Source organism: Pagrus pagrus, assembly GCF_965226575.1.
Source record: "Pagrus pagrus genome assembly, chromosome: 15".
Classification (NCBI taxonomy): Eukaryota; Metazoa; Chordata; class Actinopteri; order Spariformes; family Sparidae; genus Pagrus; species Pagrus pagrus.
In genome coordinates this window covers 17,080,959-17,095,653 of record NC_140199.1, presented here as the reverse complement: position 1 = coordinate 17,095,653, position 14,695 = coordinate 17,080,959, and the positions used below count along the sequence as shown (strand labels likewise).

General features: G+C 43.4%; 1 protein-coding gene across 2 annotated transcripts in view; it reads left to right on the top strand.

Annotated features, from left to right (window-relative positions):
• ate1 (arginyltransferase 1) overlaps window positions 1–10,134 on the top strand; it is a 58,724-nt gene extending 48,590 nt beyond the window's left edge. For both annotated transcript variants that reach the window (XM_084374893.1, XM_084374892.1), the window contains exons 11-12: window positions 1,993–2,113; window positions 9,267–10,134. In XM_084374893.1, coding sequence (XP_084231019.1) covers window positions 1,993–2,113; window positions 9,267–9,445 — 300 coding nt within the window. In that variant the 3' untranslated portion in view covers window positions 9,446–10,134. The remainder of the gene's footprint in view (window positions 1–1,992; window positions 2,114–9,266) is intronic.
• The last annotated feature ends 4,561 nt before the right edge of the window (window positions 10,135–14,695 follow it).

Genomic DNA, 14,695 nt, shown 5'->3' with positions numbered 1-14,695 from the left:
TCAGTTTCTCGAGCGGGTTTGCTCATTTCAGTTTAGTTTTTATCTTTTAAAAATCTTTAAATTCAGTTTAGTTTTTATAAGTTTCAGTATTAGTTTTAGTTATTTATTATGATATTGGGGGTATTTGATCAGGGGCAAGATTGAATTGTTCAGAACAGGTATTACAATACAAACAAACAATTTGTGAAGGAATTTGACTCACTGCTTTGTAGACATCCCAGTCTCAATATATGTGCATGCATGTCCTGTTTATTTGAATTGTATTTAAGTTAGTTTTCAAGTATACAATATTGTTACTTTGAATCTAGTATTTTTTTCTTCTATTTCAGTTAACTACAATGTTTTCTCGCCTACTTTTAGCTTTATTTTAGTTTAAGTCAACAACCTTGCAGTAGACACAAGGGTGGGACTCTGGTATCCACTTTTGGTGGGGGGCACCAAGAGTAGTACTATAACTCTGCTCACGAGCACTTAGTCACCCTGCCAGCTAAAGCACATTAGGCGGCCCACTCCACTCACATGTCTGTCTTTACTCGGTTTCTTCTTTCCACCCACCCTCTAGGAAGTCAGGTTGAGCTGAGGTGCAATGTCAGGCCTATAGTTGAAGTGTGTGCGTCTCACTGCTGACCACCTGTGTGTGCATTATGCATATAGAGGTGTGTCTGAATGCAGCGTTGAAGGAGTCTATAGAGGTGAGGTAGAGTGTGAGACTGTCACACTGACTGTGCTGACAGTTGTAGACGGCTGTAGGTTGTTGGGACACGGAGAGCATCCGATCAATGTGTGTGTCCGTTGCAGCTACAGATGCATAGCATTCCACACCGATCCATCTGTTAGCAGAAGCACTTAAAGCATGTTCGTGTCCCCTGCTCCACTGTGAAATGCTTGTTGCGCTTTACAGCCTGGACCTGATTCTGACCCTGTACACTTTTTGCATGAATGTATGAATTATGGATTTATGTTGGCCTTTGCCACTTTACCTTATTGTGGGGCAGAGCAGTTAGTTGGCTACAGAATAGGAGTCTGCCTTGAAGGGAAAGCCGGAGTATGAATTCTTCTGTTTATGATTTGTCAGAGCAGCCTAGTTCAGTCTCAAGGCATCCTATCCTACATGTAAAAACAGGCAGCATATTTTCCATATAGGCCCACTGACAGATGGGTCATGGTCAGTGAGCTTGTATAAGCAACAGCTTATTCCAGTGATGCTGTTTCCTTAGTTTTGAGTTCATGATGCCATCTGTGTTATTTTCTTTGTTCGAAGTTGAAGCATCCAGCACTTCTTGACCTCAGTTGTGTATAAAACTTTGGTTCATGTTGGTGAAGTCTTTGTCCTCCAGTTTAATGTCTCAAAAAAACCCATAAATATTATTGTGTGCGTTGAGACGGCGCAGCGGGCCCGTTGCAGGCGCCTGCTTGTTTACAGAACTATCTCGACAGTTTGTTTGGAGCCATGTGATAGAACACAGGTCACTGATAATGGAGTCTCCTCCTCCTCCTCCTTCTCCTCCTTTCTGTTCATTCAACCCCTCACTCATTTCTGTTCCTTTGCCCTGCAGCTGTTTTTGTTCAGCTCGGTTTACTTTTCATCCAAAATGTTAGGTCAAATACAGACTTGTACCCATTTCACAAGCACACATTACAATATGCTGGAGTGTTTACGTTTCCCGTGCAGCACTGAAGACAACACAGAAACACGGCTCAGATAAAAAACTTAAGTGGAGCTATAGTTTGACCCAGGTGTCAGCCCTGATCCTGACCCTGAGGTCAGTTTACAACTTGTCAAACTTTAACCCTACAGGGTCACTAGGATAGTGTGAACATGGTGTAACTACAGATGCAGCAAAGGATCATTTTCATTATCCATTTAAAAAAACAAAACATTTTTCCTTGATAAAACACTTAAATAAGTTATCAGTTTTCAGGATTTTTGAGTATCGTATATGAGTATTGTTTTGATACTCATCCTCACTCCCTCTTTGTTTCATTCCCCAGGGGCAGTACCGGCCTTCAGACCTCCTGTGCCCAGAAACCTTTGTCTGGGTTCCAATAGAGCGATGTGTACCCCACCTGGAGAACTCCCGCTATGCTCGTTTCAACCAGGATCCTGATGCAGGTACAACTATTCAACACTCCACTCTGCTGTTATCTTTATCCATTTAAGGCATTTAACGTCTGGAACTGGAATTGCATTTTTCTGCATTTATACAGTTCATACAGTTCATCTGTACATTCCATACAGTTACATACATTTCTAACATTACTAACATACTGAGCCGCAGCTGTGAGTTCAGTCTTGGATCCTCCAGTTTATTCGTGTACGCCGTTCTGGATGAACCTATGAACCTCGTGTTAACATCTGATCTGGTTTCACAGTGATGGCATATTGAAACTGTGGTCTTGCTCCAAGTCACTGAACAGGGGTAAAGAGAGGGGCCGGCAGCTCTGATCACAGGCCCTCTCCCACTACAATCCTTCAGTGTGATCAGAGCAGAGCCAGCGCCGTCATTATGGAAGGACCACAGTGCCATTATATGAACAGTGATATCAGCAATAATAAACCACATGCGGAAGGTAGACTGGCAGACGCCTATTGCTTGGCCTGGCGAGGTGAGAGATGGGGGCCAGGGAGAGTGTTTAATAGAGTGTAAGTAGGTTTGAAAGGTTGAAAAGACTTTCTGCATAGGTGCATAGCCAGAAAGAGACTATTAGATATTCTCTCTCCCCATTCCTTCAGTCCCTCTCTGCTCACTCTCCTGTGTTGATTCTGCATTTTCGTGCTTTAGGTGGTTTGAGGTGAATGTGCAGTCAAATTCCTACGGCTCCCACACAAAAACCAAACTGAAATAGTTTGCATCATATGGCCCTGCATGCTGAGTAGAAAGACTCACACCTCTTTTTAACCGACACTGTCCAATGGATGTGACACTGCTTAGTTACTGCACTGACGCTGTGTTACACAGTATCTGCAGGTCCTTAAATAGATATAAATATTAGGTCTTAAAAGGTCGTTAGATAAATGAAATGGTCTTGCATTTGAATTTGTGAGTTATTACTTGCACAAACATTTTAACTTTCATTTAGTCATTTATATGAACCAAACTCTATATTTGGAGAAATGCTGTTTTGTGCTTAGACAAAACTACTCCTTTCCACAAAGGATGAAGTGAACCTGGAGCGCTTTGTGTTCACAATGCACATTGCAAGCAAACTGCAATGCAGACTTGAAGTGACCCATGCTCGGAGGTCTGAATACAGCTCGAGTTCTTTTGGCATGTTCACGTGTGCTCAAAAAATGCTGACTGATCGGTCGTAGGTTAATTTGGAGGGCTGACGGCCCTCTAATAACAATATTCCTACATAAAACTTACCTCTGCACTGCATCCCTTTATACTTACCTGCGATGCTTGAATAAGAAGCTGACTTGACAAATAATCTGTCTTTAATCTGGGTAAAAAATTATAACAAAAAGGTCTTAAAAAGTATTAAATTGTCGTGTCTGATACCTTCAGACACTCTGTTACTATATTTGAATTATTATAGGAGATGACTTGAGGTTGTCGGTATGAATGCGCAGGGTGTACGAACATACTTGTGGATATTGCAAGTGCTTGTAACCTGAGTGGTTGAGTGTACAGAGGGAAGCCATCTCCTGTTTACTCTTGCCCATTAATCTGCATCACCAAAGAGGCACCAAACAGGAAAGAGCCACTAGATAGACAGTAATAGGAGATGTGAGAGGACAGAATTTGATTGTCAAGAGTACTGGGACAGATAGATGGAGGGTAAGAGAATGAGTAAGAGAAGATTAGATGGAGGGAGAGGAGGGTATGTGATAAAAATGATTTTATAGAGACAGGAAGAAAAAGGGAGGGAGGCTGGTGGCTGTATGCTGGCAAAAGACGTAGGATAGTAGAAGAATATATGAATGTGGAGAGACGGCTTAAGAGTATGTTGTGGTGAGGTCATACTTGGACTTAAAAAGCCAAAACTTCAAAACGTTCTCTGGCACGGATGCCTCTTTCCTCTGTCCCCTTTTTCAAAGGTCACATTGTGTGATGAGGGAAGGTTTGTGGGCATTTTATTGCACCACTCATAAAGAATCAAAGTTGTAGTACATGTATTAAGGAAATTAGGATCCTAAACATTTTCTTGATTTCCTGGCCAGCTTTTGATGTTGACTCAAGTGGTGGAGAAAGCACCACACCCAGCAGAAATGAGGCAGTTTAAAAGACCATTAGTAGGCTGGTCATTTACAACATTGCCATTAACAGCTTAGCCAGCGGTAGGTCCGACCTTTTCTTGTCAATCATACCACTAATCCCTGAGTAGGCACAAATTACTGAGGACAAAGTGGCGGTCTCAGAGTTTGGCGATTTCCAATGTGGCCGGAGTGTGTTTGTGTGTCTGTGGCTCTTGTGGTGCCTCCGTTCCTGCGTAGACTGTTGATCTTGGACGGGTCGGGACATTATTTCAGGCCTAGCTGTCCAAACGCAGTGTCATTACGTTTCAGTGCTAGATGTCTTGATGGTATGCTCTCAGGCCTGTTGCCAGACCGTAGTGGTAGTGTGGAGGTTTCAGTCCTGCCCAGAAATTCACCCAGTGGTCAGTCCGTCACCAGGTCAGCCTGCCCTGTGTCACCGTCAGGTTGGCAGTATGGCACTCAGTTGAGGCCTGTGGCACAGTCCTAATTGGCAGTTTGTGTATGTGTGGCTTGTTTTTGGCTAAAATAAAGACATGTTGCAATCTGTTTTATGGCCTGGGGAAGTCCTGACTGCATGTATGTAATGGTTTGGGAATCTCCTGGGTATCTTTTAGGAAGTAACTTTCTATTGCAGTCCCACAGGAATGTTGTACTTTTCTCATTACGTCTATGAAATAAGAGTGGAACACTGTGTTGTTTGTCTACATTTGGCTTTGCTATGTGCCAGTAGATATTCAATGTATCAGTGTATCAGCTGACTGTCAAACACAGTTGGTTCAATGGATAACACCCTAATTTGAATGACAACAAATTTACCTCATAACCTGAAGTTTGTTGATTAGCTTATGGTAATGCTCCTTATAATCCGCTAGTAGTTGAATGCATGTTGGTTGTCGTCTTGTTATTTTCAGTGCATTGACAAGCCAGAAGTTAACTGTCATATCAAGTCCAAAAAACATCTTCAGCCATGTACATATACACTGTGACAATACAACTTTCAATCCATGGAAGTGAGAACTCGAACTGGCAACAACAGTTTTTGTGTACACATTTAAAAAAGATTAAAACAACTCAACAGAAACCTTTAAGAAATGTCAGTTTCACCAAAACTTCCTTTAATTCAGGCTTGTTTTAAGGCCCTGCCTTGAACTCCAAGCCTCACCCAGGGGTGAATGAGAATTGGGGTGCTGGTTGTGCGTTCAAATTGTGAGGTTTGACCGGGGCTACAGAGCTGTCCTAATGAGGTGTGTAAAGACAGCTAATCTAAAGTTTACACAACTCTGTCCAAAGCAGCCTCACATTGATTAGGAGCCTGTTGCCGACACATCGAGGGCCCTTGGGCCTCGTTGCGGCCTCTCGCAAACGTACACACAGTATGGACACACACACATTTCTAAACAGCACATACGTACTATCTCTCACACACTCATAATCAGTGTTTGCTTGACAAAGAAAGGAGTAGGGGCCATTGTCCGCTCAGCAGGATAAACACTTGGAAAAATGTGTGACACAAGTAGTCAGCGCCTGGACTTTAAGTGTGTCCAGCAGGCGCCAACACACAATAACAAATTACATAGTGCATACACACATGAAGTTGCACTGAAATATCTAAAATGTTGAAATATAATATGTTCACTCTGTTTCTCTCTTATAAATTCCCACATAATCATTTCCCATCAAGCTGTACTCCATTGACCCATTACCCCCAAGACCCCTGCCTTCTCTACTATATGTCTAGCTTTTAACATGTACACTTTCATATCTTGTCTCACTGTCAGAACCACTTTGCTCTGCTCTTCACCGGGCTTACTGCTCCTTAGCCTGACTTGTACTAATGTTCCCATTCAGAGTGGAGAAGAGACAGATACCGCTCTCTGTTTCTGATATAATACAGGAGGTAGTTTTATTCCTCCCCGGATCTGCAGCACTTTTATCTCCTCTGAAGAATCTTTTCCTCATTTTAATAATAATGATGAAAATATCCTTATAATCCAGCGGAATTCTGTTGTTGCTTTCTTTACGCTTGAGGTCAAAATTCCTGGTCAGCTACAGAGATCCAGGGTCTCACTTTCAAATGAACGGATGCATGCTAACACAAGGGCTTGAACCCAGGTCTTCCGGTCAAAGAGAAGTCTTCTTGCTACACCACCATTTTGGCCTTTTTCCTTTCAAACTTGAGCCCTGTCTTGGATTTGCGACATTGGGTCACAGGAAGTGGTCATAACCTGATGGCCTGCCTTTGACCAGCAAGTATTTAAAAGTTTGAGATGGATGGGAAGAGAGAGAGGAGCGTGGCGAGGTGTCGAGGCCCCTCGCCCGGGCTCTGACCCTCTCACTCCCCGGCCGACCCTCAACACTCCTCTTCCCCCTGACCCTTGAACCCCGACCCCGAGGAGCTGTGACCTCAGAGCGGCGTGTCACTGAACGTCCGGTGGGCCTGGCGGGAACAGCGTCTGGAGCTGCTCAAAGTGAAGAGGGGGGTTATTGATGGAGGACGGAGTGAGGGAAGAAGAATTGAAAGTTGTTTATGTGAGGAGCGGATGTTTGGATTGCTTTGAGTAAGCGAGATAGAGCCTCTGCTCAGTATTACGGCTGAGGTTAATAGACCATCTTAGAGCTGCTGCTATCTGCACAGTCTGTAAAATGTTCACTACTTAATATCTTCACAACGGGACAGTGGGGCTGTAGACCAGTGTCATAACTTTGCTTCAGTGTTGTGTAAGTGGACTGTCGCACTGATAAAGAACACGAGGAGGCACAAAGTGCTCAAAGAGACGATGCTGAAGGCAGCTTAAGTTATTAAGGAAGCATCGAACGTTTAAATATTTTCACTTTCATCCCATCAGGACGCATTAATTCTTCATGGACTAAAATTACAGTAATGTGGACGTTACATAACATGTTTACATCTTTTAAAGCCCGTTTCCCCACATGCTGAGACTTAGCATACTGCTGATTTTCTTCATTTAAGAAGTTTGCATCATGCGTTCAATTATGTGACTCAGCAGTTTTTTTTTTCGAGAAGAGGGAAGACACAGTGGTTAGGGCATTACTGAGCAGGGGAAATGGGGCTTATAAATAAAACATGAATGCACAGTGTGGTTTCAAATTTTAAAAAGAAAAAGTGGAAATGTGAAAGTGTTTATGGGGACTGGGGATGTGAGTGCTAAGGAGCCTCTGGGCTTTGTGTTTATACCCAGCTCTCTTCTTTCATCTGGCTTGCTTTTCAGGTAGAGTCTGTTTGATGCCATAGTGGTACCTGAATAATTGGGACATTCACTTACTATATATCTACCATAACCCACATGACTATTTAAATGGTCACTGATGGGATCTTAACATTTTATTTTGGTGCTGCTGTCCTGATTTAGTCATTAGCTGTGTTTCCATCTAACTGTCAAGCAAATTTGTAGTGAACTTTTGAAATATTCCAAATGTTGCGGACGTGTGACACATGGCTGCAACAGCAGAAGAGGTAGAAATCCTTGAACTGGAAATAAAACCGGTTGTTTGCCAGCCGCCAATAAGCCTCAAAGAAGAAGAAAAGGAAACAAAAACAGTCGCATTGGCCATGTACGAGGAAATGTGGGAATTAATCTGGGAAAAAATCTTACGAAAATATTTAGGAAGGAGCAAATAGTGGACAAAAATCCTCCTCCTTTTCTTCTTCTTCGTCCTCTTCTTCTTCTTCCTCTCCTTCTTCTTCGTCCGATACTTGAAAATGCACAGTGAAATACATTGATGGAAACACAGTTCATGTATTAGTGTTTTTCAAACACTTGATCCGTATTGCTTTTAAACAGTTTATGAACACAAGCCTAGGAATAGCCAGGGTCCAGTCAGAGTGCCTTTGAGCGTATTGTAAACCTTGGATCCCTAACATCTGGCAAAATAAACTTTTGTTTGTGGCATTACATCACAATGTTTTCTTTCTATTGTCGTGTTTTCCCAGTTGATTAGGTGATCTGGATTCTGGATTTGGCAGCGCTGTGGCAAATATTTTTGGAATTAGGCTGAAATATGTGCGCTCACATCACTCGTACCACCTGTGTGCTCAGCTGTGAGCCACATGGGTGTTGTCAGGGAGAGCGGTAGTGGCGAGTGGGAGGCCAAATCTAACTCAAGCTCCTGTTTGACTGATGTGTCGCCACAGGCCTGGCAAGATAGTCCATTCCACAGACTTTCATCTTTTTCTCAGTAAGGCCAGACCAGATTTGCTCCATACAGGAACGCTGATGGATAGAAATATTGTATGTAGAGGTGATGTACACTTCAGGCATGACATAAATTTCACATTTAAGGCATTTTGCACTTGGTAAAACAGCAGAATGCTTGGAGAAGATGAGCTAAGGGGGCTTAGCTAAGAGCTGAGGAGAGCAATAAAAGCATTTTAAGAGTTAGAGTAACTAGAGCAGATGGGGCTCATTGTGGTGACAGCACAGACTCCTCAGTTCTGACTGGAGTGAGAAGATGATTAGTGCTTGCGTTTGATTTTGGGACCCATTTGCTCTACACATTACGTTGAGTTTGGTTGGCTCAGTTGATACTCCCCGCCGTGCCACCACTTGCATGTCCTCCTTGCACCAGCTGTGGGCAGCTTGGCTCGACCTCTCGCTCCTGGAGGCAGCGGTTTTAGTGTCAGAGCTAGGGGTCATCGTTTTTCCATCCGACTCTCCAGAGGACCGTTCATAGCTGCTAAACATGCACACTTATGAGATTAGCATTGTTTTCTGTGGTCTAATGGGAACTGGCAGTGTATGACACAGGACCTGATGAAATGCTGAGCTTGGCGAGCCAGCAGGGAGCACGGCCCCGTAAACAAGGCCAACTAACTAGCCTGCTCACGCACCACTGTGACTCCAGGTTTAGGGCATAGGGGAATAAGTGCTGTGGGGGGAAAAAAATGCCTTCTTCTCCTCCAACAGCTTCTCGGAAAAATAATGGCGTATCCTTGCCAAGTCATTCAGAGGTTAACTCATGAGAACGAGGGAAAATAAGGACAATGTTTATTGTGCTTGATGTGTCTACTGTGCTCCTTATTATGTTCTCATGTGTGTCTTTCCAGGAGATGCTCGGGTGTTGAAGGACGTGGGCAGAGCTCTGGTGCTATTCAGACGGACCGTCATGCCCTACGTGGCCTACACCCGCAAACGCAAAGGCCCCGGCGACGAGTCGGAGGTGCAGCAGTACGCCGGCTTGGTCGGCCAGGACTGTGCTGAAAGGATTTTGCTCTACCGCGCCTGAACACACCGCGTCACACCACTGCACCTTTTTAGTATACGTAAATACACACTTCCCAGCAGTGTATGCCTGTTTCTGTATGTCTGTGTGTCGCCTCACTGTCTGTGAAAGTGCTTTCTGCTGCTTCTCCCAGTAGTCTCACCATGCTTAGGCTGGAAAAATGCAGTAGCCACTCACTATCTACTGTATGTATGTATGTCACCTATCGGCCTCGTTCGTCAGTTATGTCTTGTTCACATTTATTTTACGAGTTAAATTTCCTTCATCCCTTTTTGTTTGATTTGCCTCCCCTCAGGGACCGGTCCCTTGAATGTTATCAGTGCTATCATGTATTCATCGCTTTGATTTTTCATTCTTAATCCCTCATGCTTAATGATGTTGTAAAACAGCGTCCAGCTACACACAGGGGACAGCTCTCCACTGAACTCACACCTACTCATGTCGCATCGCCACTCGACGAACATGTTCTCCTTTTGAATGTCCAGTGATTTGGAAGGTGGTTTTTAGTTGCTTGCATTAAATACCAAAACTTTAAGCTGACTCATACTTCACCACAACATTGCAAAGATTGTTATCACTGGGTTTATGTGAAGCAAATTACTTACTGTCTTCAATGTTTTTGTCTGTTATATTTATAGCTTTATTTGCTTTTTCTTAAACTGAATAAATGGGTTGTATATTCCCTGCTTGGACTTCGTGACTCTCCTTCCCATGATAAGTATGCAACGCAACACTGAATCTGTAAGCAGCGGGATTTTGGAAACGGCATCCTCTTGCTGGCTCAAACTGTGTACATTTTTACACATACAGTAGTAAGCTCATGTCTCCCAGAACATGCACACACAGAGATAAGTGCGCAAGTTGGACATATTGAATTGGCCCGAGCAACAGGTGTTAGATATATGAGCTGGCAGAACACAAATGTGAATGGCCTCTCGCCCCCAAACAGGGTGTCAACAGCAGTCCAGCTCTCAGCCAGGGCAGGGCTCGGCTGATCTGGTGTCAGCAGGCAGGATTCAGGTCTTTAAAGCACAGTGGTTTTAACACACAAGCTATTTGGTCATTGCAGTGGTTCAGGACCTTAATGCTACCTTTCCGTACTTACGGTAAATGTTGGTGGTTTTAATGTGCTCTGGAAGATTTTTAGCTAATTTTAATAGGAAAATGTGTCATGCAGTGGAGGTCGAAATGCCATCAGAGATCTGTCTTTGCAGCTGCTATGTTACTAGTGTATCTTAGTTAAGCTTAATGTTTTGCTCAATGTACAAATGTATTTGATTGATATAGCACTTTTCAAGAAGACGAGCAGGAGTGTGAGGGGTTAAAAAGTCATTACATGAGAAGGGGCCAGGCCGATCAGTGATTTAAAAACATGCAATAGAATTTTATATTTTACTTTTAATTCTAAAAACTAGTAGCAGTAACCAGTGCGATGAGGCGAGAATAGCGGAAATGTGCTCTAATTTTATCCTTCTTGTCTAAGTGTGTGCAATTAGAAATTACACCCCTCATTAAGTTTTTTCTTCTTAAAGCCAGAACTCGGTCGATCTGAATGCAGAGACATCATCACATCGTGTGACTCACTTTTTTTCAGGTTCTCTTAAATATATGATGTAAATCTACGTAGAAATTATTAAAGATGGTTCGTGTAATGGTGCGACTTCAAATCATGCTTTAGAGTAATCAGATTAAGATGTTTTTTCTCAGTCTTGAAGCAACATTATGTATACAACTGTCAAATACATATCCCAGGTCTGTAACAATTTTGTCAGATGTAATGTAGGCGCTAACTACAAACTTCATTACGTCACAACAATGTTATGTTTTGAAAACTTACTGAAGTAAACATGTACAGTATGTAACGCTGTGATCCTCCCCTCTCACTGAAGTTACATAGAGCAGAAACAAGTGATAGGGGGGCGGAGACAGATACACCATTCACCCTATCACAAGACACTGTACCATCAACATGATTTTGAAGCTGTTTACGGTTAAAAAAGTTACGTAATGTTGCTTTAATATCCATAGTTAAAGTGCTAGTATGAACTGCTAGTCCTTCACAGTTTATGCTGTCACAGTATGTGTAAGTTGGTACTGTGATGACAGTATTTGTTAAAATACATCAGACAAATCTTCCATATCAACTTTTTTTGTCAATATTAAGAATCTGTCATGATGCCGTGTCCTGCATTCCTTCAGTGTTGGTTGTGTGTGGTGTCAGTAAATGTACCCGGTGTAATGAGTTAATGGTTCAGTCTGATATCAGTTGATCCACAAGCTGCAAATAAGCCCGTAAACAGTGGAGGCCGGGTATCAAGTTGTGGAGGAGGTCAGCAGCTGACTCTGAACAAACAACAATGATACAAAGTTAGGAGATTAAACTAAACACACCTGTTTTTTTTCTGCTGTAAACATCAGAAGTGCTTTGTAAATATACCTGCAGACAAAAATGTATATCTGAGGCGGTTATTCAAGCCTCCTACCCAGCAGGCTGACAGTGCTTTTCCTCTCCAATCATACAACTAACTGAGTGAAAAGTGTAACCTCAGACTGTGAAATGTCAGCTTGACCCTGGACGAGGCTTGTGCAGCAGCTCTGCTCTCCAGTACGACCTGACCTGCCACACATTCTGCCTGACTGCCTGCACCCAATCCTGAGAAAACAGTTGAGAGAGTCAGTCTCTCCATTTTAAACTCAACCTGGGTTTAAGAGCAGCCTGTGTCCTCGAGAATTAGGACGGATTGACAGGCTAATTCTCCGAGAAGGGAACACTGACGCTGGCTAGTGGCCATGTTGGATTCACTGTTTCTCTCCCACATTAGGCATGCTTCCCCCTCAGACTTAATGTGCACTCACACAGACACACATACACACACACACACTCCTGGCACTGTCATGACTAGTTAGTCTTGGTGGACACCACACATGAGGACATGTGCCAGTGCTGTGGTGGACCTCTTTCTGTCAAAACAAGTGGCCTGGACGGGTCGGCTATTTTATAATGAGTCCATAATGCTGCAAGACGCAGCATGGCAGGGTTTGGACATTACGCTGATATATAATTGTGTCACTGCTCATAATTCTTATTAAGTATGAGGTCTGCACTGACCACGCACTGCTGCTGAAATACCGTTCAGCCAAAGGTCAGCATTCGGAGAATAAAAGGACCTGGAGAGGAGGCTTTATCTTCATGTCAGACCTAAGTCACAGAGATGGTTTAAATACTCTCTGGGTTTATTTTAGGCTGAGCTGGTGCCAAATGGGTGGGGTTTGTCACACTGGAAAATAAGGAGACTGCCAAAAAAGCTGGGAAAGTATGACCCTGTAGTAAGATAACATTTAGAGCGAGAATGGAATACGTTCTCTGAGGAAAAGTTAAAGGGACAGTTCACCACAGCATGAAAAATACATCTTTTCCCCTCTTACCTATAGTTATTTATTGGTGGTGCTCAAAATGTACTTTTGAAAAACACAACAGCAATGTCTCCTGGTTACTCTGGTCACCTGCCAACCATTTCACTGTGCAGTAGGACTCGTGCATCTAAGAGAAAATAATATGTATTTTTGATTTTGTGGGAAACTTTCGATTTAAGTGTGCTAGCTGTTACTGAAACTGAACACTGTAAACAAGTTAAAACATCTCAAAATGTTTTTTATTCACATGTGGCAAGTTTTACATGAGTTGCAGCTGAAGTAGCATCCTGAGTCTGCCATGGTGCTCAGTAAACGAACGGTGTCTGTTGAATTTTAGGCAGCCACAAACAGGTGAAACCAGTTGAAGTGTAAATATTAAAGCTGAAGGCAATCAAAAGGAATGTCATTTTAAATTATAGTGCCAAATAGCTCCAGTGTGTACACTGTTAAGAGTCAGTTATAGAAATTGCTGCAGCGGTTTAAAAGTCACTTTAAACTCAAGTACAGAATTATTTGTCAGAAGCAGACAAAAACCCTCCAGCTCTCCATTTGCGGCTACCTGCCGCAGCTTCTCCACAGATGGACTGCGGCCAGAAGAAAATGCAGGTTGACCCTCAAGAGGGAAGAGGATGTGTCAGCGTGAAATAGAATGGGAAGGGAAAGCGAGTCTGAAAATGGGGAAAAAGAGACACCGTGCCTGACGTCCTCCCTTTTTCCAAACATCTAATCCAATACTGCGTGTGGAGTCATGTCAGAGAAATATGGAATAATATCCCTCAGCTGTTTACGTAAATGTCTCTCAATGTTACATGCTGCCTCTTTGAGTATCCTTTGCTTTTGTGGTAAATAAAAGGGAAAAATGTGTTTAGGAAAAGAGCAGATTTTATCTTCTTTTTTTTTTTCAATATTCATTTTCCCTCACGGTAGGAGCACAAATGCTGGCAGGGGGATGGAGCTGAAGTGTATGAGTCATCCACCAGCATCCCCTGATCACATCTACTGTACGTATGAGTAAAGCGTGACTCCGTGTAGCATCTGAGGGGCTACACGGAGTCATTACATGACGCTGTCTTCCTGTTTGTAAATATGAAACTATCTGTAGGCAGTAGGCTGTTTGATCTCTCCCTTTTTCTGTCCTTCACTCAGCTAATCTTTCTACAGTGCACACAAGCTTTATTTCATCGGACCCGGGGGCAGAATGTAAACACTGCCTCTGCCCACATTATGTAGTGTGTGTCTGTGTGTGTGTGTGTGTGTGTGTGTTTTTTACTTTTTATGTGTTTGTTGTCTTTCTGGCCTTCGTGTGCGTGGGCTGCTTGTTGGGATTGGCTGCCCATAAGAGCAGTGTGAATTTACAAGTTTGTTTTTTCAATTCTCCCATGCTCTCTCCTCTGTACAGCATCGCATGTACGTGTGTGTGTGTGTGTGTGTGTGTGTGTGTGTGTGTATGCGTCTATATGTCTGTTGTTTGTTCCATTGCAATGCAGACGTGTATTATTGGCGCATGTTTGTACTGGCACCCACGCCAGGCCCCCCGGACCAGCGGAAGCTCCCAGGCCAGAGGAAGTGCCGGGCTCCTTTGTGAACAAGGCCCCCCCGGATTAAGCGTATCGCACCCTAAATGCAGGCCCTTTCTCCTGGGGATTATCTAAGGGACAGGGGGGCGCCCACTCCCACTGGGGCCCTGTCACCCAAATTCAACACACCGTCACCAGACCGCTCCCTAGCCCCCTCGATAGGATACAGGCCATGAGGGGAGTCATTGTGCCCCTAGAGACAATGCTAAAGTGATTAGCCTGAGTTATTAAGGGAGCATAGAAAATGCATTTTGACATGGGG